At 49.3% G+C, this 20380-nt stretch overlaps 1 protein-coding gene across 1 annotated transcript; it reads right to left on the bottom strand.

Annotated features, from left to right (window-relative positions):
• Positions 1-8115: 8115 nt before the first annotated feature.
• On the bottom strand, positions 8116-19034 carry URAD (ureidoimidazoline (2-oxo-4-hydroxy-4-carboxy-5-) decarboxylase). Its single transcript, XM_006831939.1, has 2 exons — positions 18860-19034; positions 8116-8462 (listed from the first exon to the last, which is right to left on the bottom strand). Exons 1-2 carry the CDS (start codon positions 19032-19034, stop codon positions 8116-8118), a joined length of 522 nt encoding a protein of 173 aa, XP_006832002.1.
• Between the last annotated feature and the right edge of the window lie 1346 nt (positions 19035-20380).

Here is a 20380-nt window from a genome sequence, read left to right on the forward strand (position 1 = left end):
GGACCCTCACCACTAATAAACGTTGCTTCTGAAAATCCAGCGTTGAGTGGGATATGAAGAAGGGGTGACACAGGACCCCTCTTGGTTTTTGAATCTGTGTCTGCTTGGCTAAGTGCTTGCCTCTGGGGCTGGATGCTGAGTGGCCTGGCTCAGGTGCTGGATGGCCAGGGGCCACGAGGTTGGGCTTCGCCGCGTTCCTATCTCCTTTTCAAAGACTATAGGGAATGGGACGGCGTTAGGGGCGGCCTCTTCTCGGAGTCCCAGACCCAGTTACCAGACGCGGGTGCTAGGATTGTGGCGCCGGCCCGGCGGGCTGGCTGGAAGAGTGGACTGGGTGGTTTTGAGCGTTCCAGGAACGCGCAGGCGCTAGCGCTCTCTTGGGGGAAACCTGCGCTTGTCCACGGGCATTGTCAAGCGCTCTTCTCTTGGGTATTCATCTCCTTGTTGTTACTGGAGCTCTTGCTAGTGTTCATCTCCCTTGCCCCTCACACTTCCCTCGACAAAGACTGAGTTAACACCGTCCCCATTTTACAAGTGACCTCCACCACCACCATCACCACCAGGTGCAAGGGGCTGTCTGTACACAGCTGGAAGAGAACTAGCCCGAGTTTGCGCGTTCCTGTGCTGGCCGGTACCTCAGTCCTTTGTGTGCCCCAAAGAAAAATGGGGAAACTGAGAAGGGACTGTATGTGCTTATTTGCTTGTGAGCATGTGTGCGTGGGGGGATGGGGGTAGATTCGGCTAGAGTTCTTGAAGCAGAAGACTAGAGCTGACGATACAATCGGTCCTCCCCAGCTAGACGTGGACAGTCCGTGTCATCCCACACCCCTAGAGATCAAGATGCAAAGAAATTGCAAAAATCACGAAGTGGTGATGGGAGAAAGAGGGGGTGGAAGTCCTCAGTCCAGATGAGGTGGGCGTGGGACAGGTTATACTGGGTACTGTGGACTTTTGAGCTTCTCCTTCCTGGAGACCCAATCTCTCTCTCTCTGACTCCACACCCCTCGCCCAGGCCCCCGAGCTCTCAAAGCCTAGGCTGAGGCTCGAGCCTGTGTCTTCAGAATCCTGGCATTCTTTGGAACAATCGCTTTATTGGGGACAGCCATCCCCTCCGCCCTGTAGTGGTCACTTCCTGCCTTTTTATGGCCCTGGCCGCCGGCCGCTGGCTAATTGTCCCGGTTTTCCAGCTGTGTCTCTATGCTTGCCCTGAGGGAAGAGCTCCGGTCAGAGCACACAACTCTCTGGGGAGTGGCCAGGGTTGGGGGCCCACGGACCCCTGATGGGCTGCCATGCCAGGAAGCCTTGGCTCACTTGGGGAAAAGTACCAGGATCTCACTGTAAACATTGGGCCCAAAGCAGCAGCAGAAAGAACCCTGACCATGGTCCTGGGGTATGGGTTGTTGGGTGATGATGAATGTGCCAGAAAACAATGCCCTTGGACAGTTTCTCAGAATGAAAGTGTCCCCCACATCCGGATATAGTGGCAATAATTTGGTGGCAGGGTCACCAGAGAAGGGGGGAAGTGACATGATGGGAAGGCAGTCTGTGTGGCTTTGGATGACGTGTTTTTCTGGCGGGGGCAGTATGGATTCTCTGGGCCTGCTCTGGACTGGGCGGGCTCCAAGTGCAGGTGTGCGGCCGGCCCAGCCCGGGACTGACGCTCCCAGGGCCAAGGCGCCCAGAGCAGGGTGTCCTCAGTCTTAGGCTCAAGACACTAAGGAGGGTTTCTTAGAGCTAGGTGGCCTGCCCTATGGCCTGAGCTGAAAGCACCCCAGGGAAGGGATAGAGATTGACCCCTAAATCTAACAGCCCAAGTAGACTCCATAAACAAACCATTCTTACTGAGGCTGCAGCTGGGGACCCACGTCACGAGAGCAAGAATGAGTGGCAAGAACGAAACAGACGCAGACCCCAGGTGCAGCCAAGACCAGATTTTCAAAAGGACACTTCTTAGTAACCAACACTGCAGACCCCAAAGGCCATTATGCATTCTGAGGGTGTCTGGGGCTCAGGCAGGGGCAGCTGAGGGGAGGGTGAGGGAGCAGGAGTTGGCCAGAAGGGGTGGGACCCTAAGACGAGGCGCCTTGCTCAAAGGCCCTGCTGTGTTTGCTTCAGCTTGGGGGACCCTGCTCTGCCCCATATTTGTGGCTCCTGGAAACTCGAGGCCTGTGACCCTGGCAACCCAGATAGGGTTGGCTGTCTCAAGCCACTTTAACCTGCAAGTCTACTTTGTCAATCCCTATGAGGCCAAATAACACACACCCTTCCATACACCCTCTTCTACCCTGGACAGGAAACCTTTGCCCAGCATGGTCCTGAATTCCCAGGATAATTAAGGAAGATTGAGAAGAAAGAAAATGTGCCTGACAAATGAGTCAGTTTGGCACAGTCTACACTGCCTGATGGCTCCGTAATCTGGAGTGTCTGGAAGCCATCGGCCATTGTGCTTAATTGGAGATTTCTCACCAAAGCAGGTTCAACAAAGAATAGTTTGACTCCAGCCACCCACACTCTGCCCAGCCTCAGCCAACTCACTTCACATCTCTGCGAAGGAAATCGATAAGTATCCTTTCTGCGGGGCCTCCCCAGGGCCCACCACCTGCCCAGCCCCATTAGGTCACAATGGAGCCCAATGAGTTCCTCTTGAATAGCAGGAAGGGGCTAAGGTTGCCCACAGCTGCCCAGACTTCATTCATAGGAGCAGATGTGTCCCGCCCAACTGAGTGCAACATGCTATTCGCCCAGCACACTGGGATGTCTGGTCTTCTCTACCTGGGGGAGATGTTCCTGAATTCGTGGGAGGTCTTTGATGGACCAGAGATTCTCACTCAGGGGCCAAGGTGAGGGAAGTGCTGTTGTTAAACACCATCAGGCGGTTCCCACCTATAGCAACCTTGTCTAGGATTTCCAAGGGTTTATTTAAATCTTTGCTTTAAATTTTGAAGTCCTGGTGTGGCTCTGTGGGTTAATGTGCTGGACTGCAAAGTTGGCTGGAACCACAAGGTTGGCAGTTCAAGCTCATCAGCCACTCCTCGGAAACCCTATATAGGGTCGCTATGGGTCGGAACTGACTCAACAGCTCTTAATAACAACAACAAATCTTTGCAGGAGCAGAAAGCCTCATCTTTCTCCCTTGGAGCGGCTGGTGGGCTCCAACTGCTGAACTTGTGGTTCACAGTTCTGAGCTTATTCTGTGGTGGAAGAATCCTGATGGCCTAGTGGATTACCTAGTGGGTTACTAACAGCAAAATCATCAGTTCGAATCCACCAGATGCTTCACAGGAGAAAGATGAGGTTTTCTGCTCCTGTAAAGATTTAAAGCCTCAGAAACCCTAGGCAGGGTCGCTGTGCATCAGAACTGATGGAAGGCGCAGAACCACCACCACCACTCCCTGTGAGGAAATGCTGAGCTTTCTACTCCTAGGCTTTTTTTTTCTTTTCTTTTCTTTTCTTTTCTTTTCTTTTCTTTCCTTGCAGTTCTGTCCAAAATACAACTCAAAGCTAGAGGAGCTAGAGAAATGGGAGCTTCCAGGAAAGTTCTTTAGTTGCAGACATCTGGTTTTGGTTAACTGGGTTTTTTCTTCCTTCTTAAGTTAGGGTCTGTGGGCACTGTTTGGGCATTTTGGGACACTGGAGCTCTGGTAGCATAGCGGTTATGAATCGGGCTGCAAACCGCAAGGTCAGCAGTTCGAAACTACCAGCTGTTCCACGGGAGAAAGATGAGGCTTTCTGCGCCCGTAAAGATTTACAGCCTCAGAAACCCTGTACAGGGTTGCTAATGGGTCGGAACCAACTTGACGGCACTTAACAACAACAACAACTAATTCTGTGTAGATGGATGCACACAGAGAAATGTTTGGAGGTACTTGGGATCTCAAGGCGCTTCCAGCCCAGAGGAAAACATTTGATGCTGGGGAAAAGCATGTTCTCCAGGCAGTACTAGCCAAATGTCACGTGGCTTTGACCTTCCATGAACATGTGTTCCCTCACCATTGTCTCATGCCTGGAGTGACCTTTGTTTATCATATGAAAATACCTTCCCAGGAAGCCTTACAGGGTATGTGTTCTGTAACTAGGGAACACATACATACAAGAAGTCAAGCTGGCAGCTTACAGTACAATGGCAAAACCAGCCCCATTGCAGCTTAAGTAGGAGTGGAAGGAGACCTTCAGACGCCGTACCCAATCTGCCAAGACTCACTAGCCTAAGTCACTGAGCCCACTGACCAACCATTCTCCCCAAAGACACAGCTGAGACGTTGGTTCTGTGTGCTACTGGTGGTGGTGTGCCATGGAGTTGGTTCTGACTCACAGAGATCCTGTAAAGGGTTTCTGAGGCAGTAAATCTTTACAGCAGCAGAAAGTCTCATCTTTCTCTCATGAAGCTACTAGTGGATTCGAACTGTTTACCTTATGGTTAGCAGCCTAGCTCGTAAGCCACTATATTACCAGGGCTCCTTTGATTCCGTTTTACAAAAGGAGAAATAAGAGTCACAGAGAGATTAGGGAAATTTCCTCACAGCTAGTGACTCAAATCCCTAAAATTCAATGAAAGAGTACTAGACGCACACTTGCCTTCTAACCAAAAAGGTTGGTGGTTCGAACCCACCACCCAAAAGCTCCATAGGAGAAAGATCTGACAATCTGCTTCCGTAAAGAGGACAGCCTAGGAAACTCTATGGGGCAGTTTCTCTCTATCACATGGGGTTGATATGAGTCAAAATCGACTGTGTGGCACTTAATAACAAAATGGACTTAATAACAAAATGAATTTAGCTACTCTACGTGCACTCTACAATCCAGTGCGTCCTGTACAGATGTTGCTTTTATCACTGCACATACTGGTACCTGTTTGGAAGCTTCATCTTCCCAACACAAAACTAATGAACAGGAGCCACAGAGCTACAGCTTGCTTGCCCTTGATGTTGTTAAGTGCTGTGGAGTTGGTTCTGACTCACAGGGATTCTGTGTAGGGTTTTGAAGCTGCAAATCTTTATAGGAGCAGAAAGTCTCGTCTTTGTCCTGCCTAGTGGTTGGTGGTTTGAAGACCAACTTGTCCTGCCCTCCACCAAATAGTACCGGAACAGTCCAGTTCTAGGGACATTTCTAAACACTTTCTACACCCTATACACCTCTTGCTTTTCTAGGTGCCTCCAATTGAATTTTATTCCCAAACTAATGACATGTAAATTTTCCATGAATTCCATGCTGAAAATTTCCCAATTGCCATAAATGACATTCATCTTCTGTCAGTAAAAAAAAAATTTTTAATAGGGCTTTAAATTTCATGGGGAAAGTGGGATTTCCCCACAAACGTTTGGAAGCTCCCCTTGTACTTTCTGAAATTAGCCTTTCTTTATTATGAACGGAACCTGAAATTCTGTGGCTGATCTGGAGGGAAGGATGAGGAACGTGTCAAATTTAAAGTGAGTAAAAATTATCCAAAGAAACTGTGTGCTTTTACTTTCTTTCCTTCCCATATCAGGGTCTGTGGACTCAATTTTGAGCACACAGGTCTCTGGTGAAATAAAAGGAGGAACCCGTTCAAGTTCCGGATTCTCTCCTGGGCGAGTCATAAGCTCTCTTTCAGCTCCCCAGGTCCTTTCAAGTGAAGCAATCGTCCTGCGGGGGTTTGAACATTTCAAGAGGGAGTTTAAAAAAAAAAAAAAGGGAGGAAGGAGCTCCCACCTAATTGGGGTGCGTGCATGAAGGAATCGTGGGGTGCAGGCGTTTAAACCAGACCTTCGCTCTCAGCGTTGCCACGGTTTGCCACTGTTTTTGTTTTTAACGAATTCGTAACTAAAGTGTTATTTATGTATCCCAGAATCTGTCCAGACCACTTTTGTGCTTTGCTCTGGCTGTGTGTACCCGGTAGCAAGAGATGGGGCGCACACTGGGGCACTAATCGTCGCCGCTGGCCGCTGGCCCTGGGGCCGGGGCTGCCGCATCCTGCACAGCCAAGGGCGGGACGTGAAAATATCTCCAGCAGGCCCGCAGGAACCCAGGGCGTGTCGCTGTTTGAGCCAAGATGTGACTGGAGAAGTTTGTCCCAAAGATCTGGGCAGCCACAGGCGACCATTTCTTTATTCTTCCCCGAGGAGAAAGCAAGAGTCCCCAGTGACTTTTGCAGGGCCGTTCCTAGTGGGGCACTTGGGCCCTGGTCCCCAATCCGGCGCCGCCCTCGCTGTCGCCTGCGTTTGCGTCTTTGTAAGAGACACCGAGTAACCCACCCTCCATCCCCAGCGCCTTTGGAAGGGGCGGATCCAGGACTCCCCCGCCTGCATCTCTTCCGCAGAAATAAACAATTTCCCCAACAAGGTTTGGACTGCTGAAATGCAATTGTGTAATTGGAGACGCCCGGTTCGTAGGTCTGCTACTTGCAGTGGAGCTTAAAAACGAAACGAAACGAAATGAAACAAAGCAAAACAAAATCCTGTTGGGGTCTCTAGTCCCAGCGGAGTAGTTTCTGTAGAAGTGAAGAGCAGAACTCATGTAAGAATTCGGTTCACCCCAAGGATGGGTAGGGGCCTTAGCCCAGTGCTTTAATTCCGTGTCTCTGGGACATTGCAGTCCTGGGTTAGAAAGTGCTCTTTGCCCAGCAGTAGGTTTCGTTGTGTGTGTGTGTAAGAGAGAGAGAGAGAGTGGAAAGCCCCCAAGTTACCCCAGCTGGAGGGACACTAGCTTCTAGCCCCAGGTCCCATGGCCCCACCACTGCCTGACCGCTACCCACCCACCCACCCAGGACAGGAACTGAGCCATCGTGCTCCCTCTTGGTGCACACCTGGTGCTCCTAGCACCCAGAGGAGGTGGGGAGACCCTGTCTGTGGGGTCTAGGGCACCTCCATCCTGTGTTCACCCTTCCCACTTGCAGGGGACACCTGTAAGGTGGGAAAGGGAAAGGGGGCAAGGAGGTCCTTGAGAGAACCTCCCAAAGCTCCCGGAGTGATTTCTTCCCGTGGAAAGTCCGTCTGACCCAAGTGGGCAGCTACACTTCTCTTTATGGAAAAGAAGTCGCCACTGCCACTGCCCCTGAACCCCGCTAAAGCTGGTTATGGACGGCCATCTTTGCGCTGGGGATGAAGACACACCTGCTCTGTTCTCCTCTGCCACTGAAGCTTGACTCGTCTTTGTTGACGCAGTTAGAGCCCCTTGTGTGTGTATGTGAGAGAGAGAATGGATAAATGTGGGTAAGCCAGAGGATCTCGGGTCACCGATCACCTGTGCTTGGAGCTACTCAACCCTCCCAAAACCTGAACACCAAACTCTGGAGTCCATTCGGACTCATATGGCCACCTTTTCGGACAGAATTTCCAAGGCTGTCAACCTTTATGGAAGCAATTTGTCTCATCTTAATCCTGCAGTGGCTGATGGGTTCACACCTCCAGTTAGCAGCTGAGTGCATAACCAACCACCAGGGCTCTGAAAAGTGGAGAGTTACAAGTTCCCCAGTGGGGAGCCTTCTCTCTGTCTGGGGAGATTTTCCTGGGCACCAATTTCCCTCCATTCCTCGCCTCCTCCTCTCCAGCCTTTATCCTGAGGACCTCCTTGAACGCTGCTCAAAGACTATTGCTATTCTTTTACTAAATGGTGGTTCTGCAGAGCCCGCTGTCCACCCGCTGACCTCCAGGATTGGCAGGGACCCTCCTGGCTGTGAAAACCCGTACTTCCTACCGCTGCTCTGCGCTGGGGGTCTTGGTTGCACACGCCCCTCCGAGGCTTCCAGGGCTCCTCTAGGTAACTGCCAAGTGAGAAAGCAGTTTCCGCTCACACTTAAAGGGGGGGGGCAGCAAATGAGGTGGGAGAAGGCAAAACAAACAGACGAAGCTCTGAGGAACCCAAAATTTGTTTTCTGGCGGTTTTGTTTTACAACCTGGGCTTATTATTAGAGAAGAGGAACAAGAGACGCGCTGGGGATCCACCCGGGATGGTGGTACCAGGCCGCCAACGGAGCGCAGCGCAACCTCATCTGACCACGTGTCCCGAGGGAGGTGTGGGGTGGTGGATGATCGGAGGGACAAAGAGTCTCCATAGTCTCCTTCCTTTGTGGTCGCAGGTGGAGTCGGGTCCGGCCGTCTGGCTCAGGGCCTGGTGTGGCCCGACAGGCTGGTGGCCCCTCTACAGTCGGGCGGGGTCGGCGCCGAGCAGGTCGCGGAGTCTCAGGCGGCCGATGGTCTTCACCTCGCCCAGCGCCGTGCGCAGCTCCTGCGCCGGAGGGCAGTGTAGCCGGCGCGCTAGCTCGCTCATCACGGCGGCGGAGTCGCGTAGGCGCGCCGCCAGCACGAAGGGGAAGCCGAAGCGCGCTCGATACTGAGCGTTGAGTTCAGCTAGCCGGCGCCGCTCCTCGGCGCCCAGACCCTGCAGGCCCGCGGCGCTCTGCTCGCGCTGCGACTCCGCGGTCAGCGTGCCCCGCTGCAGCTGGCGGCCCGCCAGGTCTGGGTGGCAGCGCAGGATGCCCTCTTGGCCTATGGAGAAGCACAGACACACCCGAGGCATCACCGCGCTATCCTTGCGCGCTCAGTCAGGGGAACACCAGGTGGCGTGCTGCGCGCTCGGAGAGACGCGCAGGGCACCGCTGGGGCGCAAAGGGTGGGGTGGGGCGGGGAGTAGGGGCTCAGGGGGGCACTGGAGGGGAGGAGGGACCAGGAAACATCCTGGCGGCCCAGGGGTGTCCTGTGCTCCCGCCCCTCCAACGTGTCCCAGACTTTGCGCGCCACACTCTTCGCTTCACTCGGCCCTGGCGGGGCGGAGCGGGAAGTGGCAGGTTTGTCCTTTGAGACCTTGGGGTAAGAAGAGCGGAGGGGAGAGAGGGCGGCCGCCGCGAAGGCTTGGAATTTACGACTTGCTCGGGAGGGAGCAGGAACGCGATAAGGAGCCTGGGTATTTCTAGGTTTTCAAAGTCCTTTGCTCTCAGGGGGGCTTTGATGTCTAAGGGGGCCGGACGCAATGGCCCAAAGACTTCCTGCAAAAGTCACCGAATGAGTTTCGGGCTGCTCCAAAGGAGATCGGGCAGGGGAGGGGTGGACCCACAGGACTAACATCCATGGAGCTAAGCAAATACACGCCCAGGACTTTGTGCCCCTATATGTGAGGGGGGGACTGATTACTAGAATCAGGGATTTGAAGAGACTCACGCGTGATGAGCTGCAATGAAACCTATTTCCAAAGGGCTTCCCTTCCATTTAGGAACACTGCACCCACTAGCCACTTTTCCCAAGGAGCTCTGCTAGCGTCGTGGTTACAGTCAGGCTGCTAACTTTAAGGTCAGCAGTTCGGAACTACCAGCTGTTTCGTGGAAGAAAGATGAGGTTTTCTGCTCCCGTAAAGATTTACAGCCTCGGACAAGGCATGTAACCAACCAAACACCGCACATAGCAGCAGCTAACTTCTTCCATTGTGGCTCCTCAAGAGCTGGCAGGGAATGAGGTTTTATTGGAAGAACAGTCCTCATCATTTCCTAGGCCTAACGTTGGAAACCCCTGAGACGTTACAGAGAAATCATTTCAGAGTGAGCCCGGACTCGGGATCTATAAAGTGGGGGTAATGACACCGAACTTCCTGAGTAGTCGTGAGGATTGTTGTTGTTAAGTGTTGTTGGTTCCGACCCATAGGGACCCTGTATAGGGTTTCTGAGGAGCGGCTGGTAAGCTTGAACCACCAACCTTGCAGTTCCAACGGCTTTGTAGTCCGGCGCATTAACCCACAGCGCCACACCAGGACTCCAGTGGTGAGGATTGTTGTTGTTGTTGTTATGTGCCGTGGAGTCGGTTCCGACTTATGACGACCCTGTACAGGGTTTCCGAGGCTGTAAATCTTTTACGGGAGCAGAAAGCCTCATCTTTCTCCCGCGGAACAGCTGGTAGTTTTGAACTGCTGCCTTTAAGAGGTTTGCAGCCCGGTTCGTAACCACTACGCTACCAGAGCTCCTTGTTGTGAGGGTCGGAGACCCTTAACTGACCTAAAACACAGTGCTTTGTTGTTGTTGTTTAATATCTAATCAAATAATCACTTGATTCAAAGACAGCTTGTCTGAAAGAACCTGGCTCTGTGGTATCTCTTACAAAGCAGTTATCTGGATCTGGCAATGGGGGTAGATGTGAGACTCAATTGGAAAACGGGATTATTTAATGATAACGGTTTTGGTTTTTTTTTCATCTTTAAGTAGGTACGTTAACACATAATCCAAAAATATCAAATTTGTATTCGATACAAATGAACAGAGTAGGACTGTTCCAAGGATTTGCTTGACTGTCATTTTCACAGAAAGGAGCTCTGGCATCGGAGTGGTTATGCGTCAGTCTGCTAGACTCAAGGTCACCAGCTCAAAACTACCTGCCATCCCATGGGATAAAGATGAGGCTTTCTGCTCCCATAAAGATTTACAGCCTGGTAAATCCTATACAGGGTCACTATGAGTAGGAACCGACTCAAGGGCTATTACTTCCCCTTTCACCACCATGATAGTGTCTGCTCAATTAAAAGGTGGTGTCAGGAATCCTGATAGCACATTGGGTTAAACATCAGGCTGCTAATTGCAAGGTCAGCAGTTCAAACTCACTAGCCACATCAGTCGCTCCAAGGGAGAAAAATGAGGCAATCTACTCCCTCAAAGATTTACCATCCCAGGAACCCCATGAAGCAGTGTTCCTCGGTCCTACAGGGTGGCTATGAGTTAGAATTGACGAGCCCACAATCGGTTTGATTTTGCCATCCTAAGAGGAGTCTTGGTGTGGCACTGTGGGCTGATGCATCAGACTGCAAAGCCCTTTGAACTGTAAGGTCGGTGGTTTAAGCTCACCAGCTGCTCCTTGGAAACCCTATACAGGGTTGCTATAGGTCAGAACCGACTTGATGGCACTTCACAACAACAGCAAAAAAGAGGCAATGCAAACTGGGAGTAGCATTTTCAATTAACAGGGTTTAGTGGAGGCTCAGAGGGGGCTAGGGGACCTGCCCAAGGTCACTTAGTCAGAAGCTGTGCCTGGAACCTCAGACTCCCAATTGCAGGAAACTTTCAGCTTCCGGTTCAGGATGTTTAAAACAAAACGTGTGTCACCAATAGCACTTTATCACACCACTGTTTCAGAATCCGTCTGTAGGCCCTGCCCCAGGAGCATTACAAACTTGAGTCTAATCTGAATCTCCTTCACAGAATCTGCTGTGTGTGAGTCCTGGAGACCCCCCCAGTTCTAGACCCAGCAGTACCACCCCTGTCTTTTCCAGGGTATCTCCTCAGGTCATCCCCTTGCATAGAAAGGAGATCCCAAACCATCTCCTGCAGACCCCCTCCACAGTTTCCTTCCCTCTCTCCTCTTACCAGGCTGAGCTTAAGGAGGAGGGGTTATTCAGGTTGTCTCCTTACTGACTCCCACCAGACTCCCAGGACAGACCTCCAGGCAAAGGCATCTGTTCCCTCCATGAGGTTGGCCTCCTTGTTTTTCTTGCCTTACTCACTCTTCACTCCCCTTGAGTTTATCTCCCCTCATGGAAACATCGCCTGGGGTTAATATTTGCCCAAGAGTAGCCTGCATTTTCACACTCAGTGGGGAGGAGAAAGAGAAGGAAGAAGAGAGAGTAGGTCAGGAACCAGAGAGAGCAAGAGAAGCACAACTAGTAGGGACCAGCTGGAATTTAAAAGAATAAGTCTTGACTGCCAATAAAAGGTACAGTGGATGACCTGTCCCTTCTACTGAAGACCAGACTCTCCACTTGTGCTCAGTGTTGAACATCCATTTCTCCTCCTACACTGCTCATTGCTGTCAGCACACAAACATCCCAGAAAACAAAACAAAAAATCTTCCTTTGATTCCCTTGTTACCCTCTAGATTCACCCTATTTTTCTGCTGCTTCTTACAGCAAAACATCTCAAAAGACTTGCTTGTTCTAGTCTGTTTCCTCATCTCTTATTCCAGTCCAATCTCAAGTTTTCAGATCCAGCACACCAACTAGTCTCCTTTTACCAAAATCACAGATGACCTACATCTTACCAAGCCAATCTTCTTCATTCTCAGTCTCCATGCTTGACCCTTTCTTCTTAAAATAGCCTCACTTGTCTTCTGGGACACCACTGCCTCCTTTCACCATCAATTCGTCCTCCTCTGCCAGTCCACAAATTTCAAAGTACCCCAGGTAGTGAGTACTCATACCTCTTCCCTCTTTGCTGTGGGATAATGCACCACAAGATTGGCAGTTCAAATTCACCAGCCGCTCCTCAGAAACCCTATTCAGGGTCACCCAATGGCAGTTATCAGCAACAAAAATTTCATGGTGTTAAAGGCCACCAATCCATCAATTGTTTGATGGCACTCATCTCTAGTCCAACCCATCACTTTCCACTGAGCTCCTTGGTTCTGGTCAGAGTATGAAATTTCCATTTAGATGACTAATAGGTATCTCAGACTCCGCGTACTCACATTCTCTATCCCCTCATCTCCTGAGTCTTCCTCAGTTCAGAAAATGGCACTGCCACCTTCCCAGTTCATCCAGCTAAAGATACAGGTATTATCCTTGATTATTCTTTGTTTCGGACCCACCCCACCCAATGAGTTCATCAATAGAACTTATTGGCTCTACCTCTCCAATACGTTCTGAAGCTCCAACCACATCTATTCACCTCTGCTGCTACAACCCAGTCCAAGCCCTGGACCTGAACTGCTCTTCACCATCATTCTAAAGGGTAAATCCAGTGGTCTCTCCTTGCCAAGGGAGTAAATAAAAAAATCCTTATTCTGTCTAAAAATCTCTACATGAGTTTTAGGACATTGCCACCCTGTCTTTCCTCATATCCTCCCACTAGTCACAATTCTGCTGACACCTCAGTCCTTCTGTGCCTCCATAACTGTGGAGTTCATCACGTACTCCTAGGTAAGAAGGCTGCTTCCTTCTTATCCTTTAGTTTTTAACTCAAATGGCACATCCTTAGAAGGACCTCTGTCACTGTGTACAATTCACACTCAGTATACACACTAACTAACCAACCCATGGTCATTTGGTTGATTCTAATGCATAGCGACCCTATATTACATTTTAGAGACTTTAAATCTTTATGGGAGCAGACAAGCTCAACTTTCTCCCTCGGAGTGGCTGGTGGATTCGAACTGCTAGCCTTGAGGTTGGCAGCCCAACACCACCAGGGCTCCTTTCATAATAAGTGTAGGATCTAAAATTGTTATTTTATTGCTACATTAATATGTTGGTATACGTTTATGTTACTCACCCATATCTCTCCACTCAAATGTAAGTCCCTAGTTTATCTCTAGTGCCTAGAACAATGCCTGGGGGCATAGTAAGCTCTTGATGGGTATTTATTGTCAGACATCACTCTTGAGAAAATGGCTTATACTTTTTTTTAAGACTAAATAATTGCCACAAATCAGAATGGACTCAAAAATGACTAACACCAACAAAGTGAAGACATTTGAATTGTCATAAACAGAAGGAAGTCTTTTCTATCTAAGACTAACAAAAGGAGGCCTGGTGATACGGTGCTTAAGCACTTGGCTGCTAATCATAAGGCTGACAGTTTGGATCCACCACAAAGATGACAGCCTAGGAAACTCGATGGGGCACATCTACTCGGTGGTCCTATAGGGTCGCTTTGAGTTGGAATGACTCGATGGCAACAAGTTCTTTTAAATATAGTTTTGTTTTTGTTAAGTGCTGTGGAATCAATCCAAAACAATCCAAAATTCCAAACCTCTAAAAAAGATAATATATTTTATTATAAAATAATTGTTGTTTGGTGCCCTCAATTTGGTTCTGATGCAATTTGGACCCCCACACCAGCCTCACAATTGTTGTTGTTGTTAAGTGCCATCTAGTCAGGGATGACTCATAGTGTCCCTGTAATCAGGTTTCCAAGGAGCGGCTGGTGAGTTTGAACCACAGATCTTGCAATTCGAATGAACTTGCGGTCCAGTGTATTATCCCACAGTGCCACACCAGGACTGATTCATTAATTTGTTTGAGCCCTGATATAGCTTTGTAGGATCAGTGGGACTGGTAAGCACAAGGTTAGCAGTTCAAATCCACCCACTACTCCAATGCATATCAGGGTCGATATGCATTGGAACTAACTCAACAACTATGAATGTGTTTGTTCATTCATTTGTCAATGTGTTCTGAATAAATATGAAATAATGAAGTGTGGCATTAATTATTGCAATTCTGAAATAGCAAAAAGGGGTGCACAATGAACCCCTGTTGTGAAAGTTGTGTGTGTTTCGACGTTTCTCCGTTCTTCTTGGTGGGATAGTCCTGCCCTTATCTTTCCCAGATTTACGGTCTTCAGGTACATTCCGTCTCATAGCAGGCCTATAGGACGAAGTGGAACCGCTCTATAATGTTCCCAAGTCTGATATCTTTAAAGATGTCCTGTTGGAAGGAGCTCTCGTAGCGTAGTGGTTACGAATCGGGCTGTGAACCACAAGGTTAGTAATTCCAAACTACCAGCTGATCCGCGGGAAAAGATGAGGCTTTCTGCTCCCGTAAAGATTTACAGCCTCGGAACCGACTCCACAGCACATAACAACAACAATGTTGTTGCTGGAGTGCTCCTGGTGGGCTTGAACCCACCTGCCTTTCTATTAGCATCTGAGGGCTTAACCATGGCTCCACTAGGGCTCCTCCTCCAATCTTTAACCTTTGGAATTGACAAAATACTTTACAAGCGAGTGCTGGACCTGAATAGTAATCCTGGCCTGCCACCTACTGGCCAAGGATCATCATAACATAACTTCAATGTTTTGTCAACCTTGGTTTTCTTTAGAAACTGGACTTTAAGCTTCTGCTAATAGTGGACGATTTTCTCAGATCATCAAAAACAAGTCATTGAGAAAATGGGTCATCATTTTTTTGGTCCTTTCCCCAAAGTCTCTTCTAGTTTTGTGATTCAAAGACTCCATGATACTCAGTTTGTTCTTTATTATCCAAAGGGTAAAGTTGGTGGTGGTGGTGATGTGCTGAGGAGTGGGTTCCAACTCATCCTGACCCTGCGCAGGGTTTCCGAGGCTGTAAATCTTTATGGGAGCAGAAAGCCTCATCTCTCTCTCACGCAATGACCGGTAGTTTCGAACCGCTGACCTTCTTGAGGCTAGCACCCTACTCGTAAACATTATTCTACCAGAGCTCCATTAGCCTATGCCACAAAAGGAAGGGGGACAAAAGCAGCCCATTTTATTTATTTAAACGACCAAGGGTGGAGGCCTAGACTTCAAGCATTACTGTTGAATAAACGAGAGGGTGAATAAAGGTTTGATGTTTTATTCCTGTTGTTGTTAAGTGTGGTCATTTCCAACTCATAGCAACTCTGTATAAGGTTTCCAAGGAGTGGCTGGTGAGTTTGCACTGCTGAACTTGTGGTTCAAACCAACCTTTTGGTCCAGTGCTTGGCCCCACAGTGCTACAGCAGAACTTTATTTCTAGCCCTCTGGAAAAATCCCTTCAGAGGCTGTTGATTTGTCTGTCAGATTTGAGTCTCAGTTCTGCTGGTGGCTGAAGGTACTTAATCTCCTGCCTCAGTTTCATCATGTGTAAAATGGATATACAAATACTTATTGTATGGGGCTGTTAGGAGATTCCAAATGCAAAGTGTTTGGAAAAGTGCCTGAAACATACCAGCAGTAAGCATTCAATATGATGGCTATTATTATTGTCAGTGTCACCTAGTAATGGTACTGTTGTTGTTGTCGGTTCCGACCCATAGTGACCCTGTGTGGTGTTTCTGAGGAGCGGCTGGTGGGTTTGAACCATTGACCTTGCGGTCCAGTGCATTAACCCACAGCGCCACCCCAGGCATCCTTAGTAATGGGGTTAGATGAAGATGACGACGTATGAGAGCCATCCAGCATTGAGCCTCTGGACCCAGCTTCCTTCTAGGGACACCCTAGCAGAGGATTGATAAGCAGGCTCTGCCAGTAGAGAAGTCTTGCAAAGGGCAGGACTACTGCGAAGCCAACACTGCCCAGGTAGCCCAAACTTCTTCAGCCATTTTGTCCTGTGGACGTATCATCTCACAGACATTCTGACCCTGAAGTTAGGATCCATCTTCTTTCAAAATCTCCATCACTCGTTCACTCATTGAGGCCCACTGTTATTGTGAAGTGCCATCGAGTCAGTTCTGACTCACGTTGTTGTTAAGTGTCGGTAGAGTTGATTCTGACCCATAGCGACCCTGTATGGGATTTCCAAGGAGCAGCTGGTAAGCTTGAATTGCCGACCTTGCAGTTCAAACGGCTTTGCAGTCTGGTGCATTAACCCACAGCGCCACCCCAGGACTCCAATTCTGATTCATAACAACCCTGTATAGGGTTTTCAAGGCACAAGAGGCAGTTTGCTTTGGTAAAGATTTATAGTTTCAGAAAGCCCATGGGGCAGTTCTACTCTGGGTTCTATAGGGTTGCTATGAGTTAGAAATAACTTGGGGGGCAGGGGGAGTTGGAGGGGGAAGTTCTAATGGACAAGAAGCTGGAAATAAGAGAGATTTTTCTTTCATTATCTACGTTCCTGGAACAGAGTAAGCAGGAAATAAATACTTGTTGACTAATTGGAGACATCAGTGAATAATCTATTGAAATTCTCCATGTGATTTCACTTTCTCTCTCAATGCAGCCCCTCTCCAGCCTCACTACCCCTTTAGGTATTGAAAGACACCATAGGCTTTTCCTCCTTTTTTTTTTTTCCTTCTAAGAAAAAGGTCACTTGTTAGTAGCTTATATCCTTTAAAAATCCCTCCTCCTTCTGGTTTAGAAAAAGGCTTTCATCTTGCCTCCTCCGATCTCCTGCCAGACATTTTGAACGTGGGCTTGACTGACTTCTTGTTGGTTCCTGCTTTTGGCTCCTGAGCAGGGTGGGGCTGGACCACAAAACCTTGTATCTGCAGCTCCCTCTACTGTCTTCTGACTGAACTGCAGAGCTCAACTCTGGAGCCCAAAATTCCAACCCCTTTGCTGTTTGCGTCCATTCTGACTCATAGCAACCCCACCTGGCTAAGTAAAGTGGCCCCTGAGGGTTTCCAAGGCTTTCATTTTGATGGAAGCAGACCACTAGGGCTTTCTCTCTCCAAGTTGGAATCACTGACCTTTCAGAGAGCAGATGAACATTTCATCAACTGTGCCATTGGGCTCTTTCAACTTGAGAGAGACCCCTGAAAATATGGCTGTCAGCACTGCCCCCATGGCTTTGTCCATTTGAGTGTATCCACTATGCTCCCTAGATATGCCGAACACCAGTGAAAGCCATTTCCTCGGATACCTGGAAGCCACCAGGACCCCAATACTTGGACATTCCATGTTCCATCACCAGTTTCAATGGAGTGGACTCTGACTAATGGTGTCCCCAAGGGGTGTCAGAGTAGAACTGTGCTCTGGAGGGTTGCCAAGGGCTGATACTTTGAATGTAGATCTCCAGGACTTTCTTTGGAAGCACCTCTGGGTGGTCTTGAGCAGTCAACTTTTGGGTTAGCACCACCCAGGGAGTCCCATAGAATGGAGACCAATAAAGTAAACTTATTGTCATGCAGTCCTGGTGTGGTGCTGTGGGTTAGTGCACCCGACTGCAAAGTCATTTGAACTGCAAGGTTAGGCAAGGTCGGTGGTTCAAGCTCACCATTTGCTCCTGAGAAAGCCTATACAGGGTTGCTATGGGTCAGAACCGACTCGACAGCACTCAACAACAACAATTGTCATGGAATTGATTCCTGCCTGTAGAGACCCCCTCCACTCACATCTCTAGAAGAGGTCTCTGTCCCCACAATGTCCTCCACTGACCCTGAGCCATTTGGGGTCCATCTAAATCTAAATTCTCCACCTCTTGTCTCTTCACCCCACTCCCAAAGGTGCCTTATTTTTTTCCCCTGCCCATCCAGAGGAAAGTGGCTATGTCATCCCCTGCCCCCACAATGCGATTTCCATCTCTCTCCTCATCCCCCCAGGGAGATACAGTCCAGTCCAAACTGGCCCTCTCCGGTGAAGATGCCATCAAGCTGCTCCCCCTGCTCCCTGGGGCTCCGGAGATAGTGTGATAACAGGCAGATGGAGAGAACATTCCCAGAGTGGACACGCGGGGCCCAGAGGCTGTGTCGCTTGTTGCCTCCCTCCAAGAGACCTCAGGGCTCTGATGTGTAATAATCACTTCTCCTTAGCTAAGGAGCCCTCCTGGTGGAGTGGGTTAAACGCTGGGCTGCTGACCAGGAAGTTGGCAGTTCAAACCCACCAGTCACTCCACAGAAGAACAAGAAGGCAGTTAGCTTGGAGCCCCTACAGTTCTACTCTGTCCTCTAGAGGCATAGGACTTGGAATCCACTCAACAGTAGTGGGTTTTTCTCCTCATTCCACTTTGAGTTCAACACCTGCAAGACCTTAACCCTCATGGATGGAGCCTCGCAACATAAACAGCTAACTAAACACAGCAAAACCTGAGCCCGTAGGAGCTCCACGGGGCTGTTTCCTGCCTTTGACTATCACTGTCTATCAGTGGAACATATCTGAGTTGTCCTCTTCTGACAAAAGGGGCCCGGTGGTGCAGTGGGTTAAGCAATTGGGCTGCCGAATGGAAAGTTGGCGGTTTGAACCCACTAGCCAATCGGTGGAAGAAAGATGAGGCTATCTGCTCCTGTAAAGCTTCAGAAGCCCTGTGTGTAATAACCACTTCTCCTTAGCTAGGGCGCCCTCCTGGTGGAGTGGGTTAAACACTGGGCTGATCACCAGGGTGTTTGGTTGGGTGTCTGTGAGTCAGAATCTCTAGCTGTTTTCTGCCCTTCACAGGTTTTCATGTCTATCAGTGATAAGCAATTCCAGTAAACTATCTGAAAGTAGTTGCATCATCCCGTGGTAATAATCTCTCTGAAGAGACTCCCTGGCTTTACCTGACTGTGGAAGGACATCGATAAAGGCACAAAACCGTGCCTCCAAATCTTCCAGGTCAGAGAAGGGGCGCTGAGACCACACGGCGGCCGCAATCAGAGGACATCTCTCTATGACATTCCCAAACACTTCCACAAAGTCTCCGAAGTCCATGGAGTTGACCTTGTCCATATCCATGGCTCGGATTCCAGCAGAGGCAGGGGCCAGTCAGCCCCACTGCCGGGAGGGCGAGCAGGTCCACTTGTTCGTCCCACGGGTCTTGTTTGCTGGCCACGCAGGCTGGTTCTGGATGTGATCCCAGCTCTGCGGGTTTTAAACACCATGGGAGAAGTGTTATGTAATGAATAAACACAGGGGGCAGAGGCCAGCGCGAGGTCAACGCTTCCCGCTGGTGCCATCAGAAGAGCCAGTGTAGTGGACACTCTGCTTTGTTGACAGGATTGCTTTTGGTGCCGTTGACATTGGATGTCATCATGGTCCCCTGGTGTGGCATTGTGTGATTAAGCACTGGACTGAAAAGGTCATTTTGAACAACAAGGTCAGTGGTTCAGACTCACAAGCCAATCCTTGAAAATCCCTATATAAGGTCGCTAGGAGCTCTGGTAGCGTAGTGGTTACAAATAGGGCTGTGAACCACAGTTCACAGTTCAAACTGACAGTGGTTCCGCGGGAGAAAGATGAGGCTTTCTGCTCCCGTAAAGATTTACAGCCTCGGAAACCCTGTACAGGGTCGCTATGGGTCGGAACCGACTCCACGGCACATAACAACAACAACAATGAGTCAGAATGGACTTAATGGCACTTAATAACACTTGGCTGCTCACTGAGAGTTTGGCAGTTCAAGTCCACCCAGAGGCACCTAGGAAGAAAGGACTGGAGATCTAAGTCTGAAAACTCACTCATCCACTGAGAACCCTGTGAGCACAGTTCTACTCTGACCACACGGGGGTGCCACGAGTGGAATCTACTTATGAAACATCATCCACTGAGAACCCTGTGGGGCACAGTTCTACTCTGACACACACGGGGCACCATGAGTCAAAGCTGACTCCATGCAGCTGGTTTTTTAAGTGCCGCTGAATCCGTTTGCACTCATAGCGACCCTGTGTAGGGTTTCCAAGGAATGGCTGGTGGATTCCTCCATACCAGGCCTCTATGAGTCAGAACTTAAAAACACTCAATGCATTAGCCCTTTTGCATGAATTCAAATTGTCCACTTTCTGACCATCTTACATTCCTTTGATGGATGTGATTGGTGAGATCATCAAATAGGAAAAGTTAAATCCCAGAGTGCTTGTATAAACATTAATGTATGCATGAATTCCTGAGGTTAAATTTAGCAGTTTATTGAAAGGCTAGAGTTAGCCACTCATATTTCTGATGTATTATCAGTTGGACCAGTCCCTGGAGAAGGACATCATGCTTGGTAAAATGGAGGGTCAGAGAAAAAGAGGAAGACCTCCAATAAGATGGGCTGACACAGTGAGAGCAGCAGTTGTGAGGTTGGCACAGGACTGGGCAGT

The sequence above is a fragment of the Chrysochloris asiatica genome, unplaced genomic scaffold (assembly GCF_000296735.1).
Source record: "Chrysochloris asiatica unplaced genomic scaffold, ChrAsi1.0 scaffold00005, whole genome shotgun sequence".
Lineage (NCBI taxonomy): Eukaryota > Metazoa > Chordata > Mammalia > Afrosoricida > Chrysochloridae > Chrysochloris > Chrysochloris asiatica.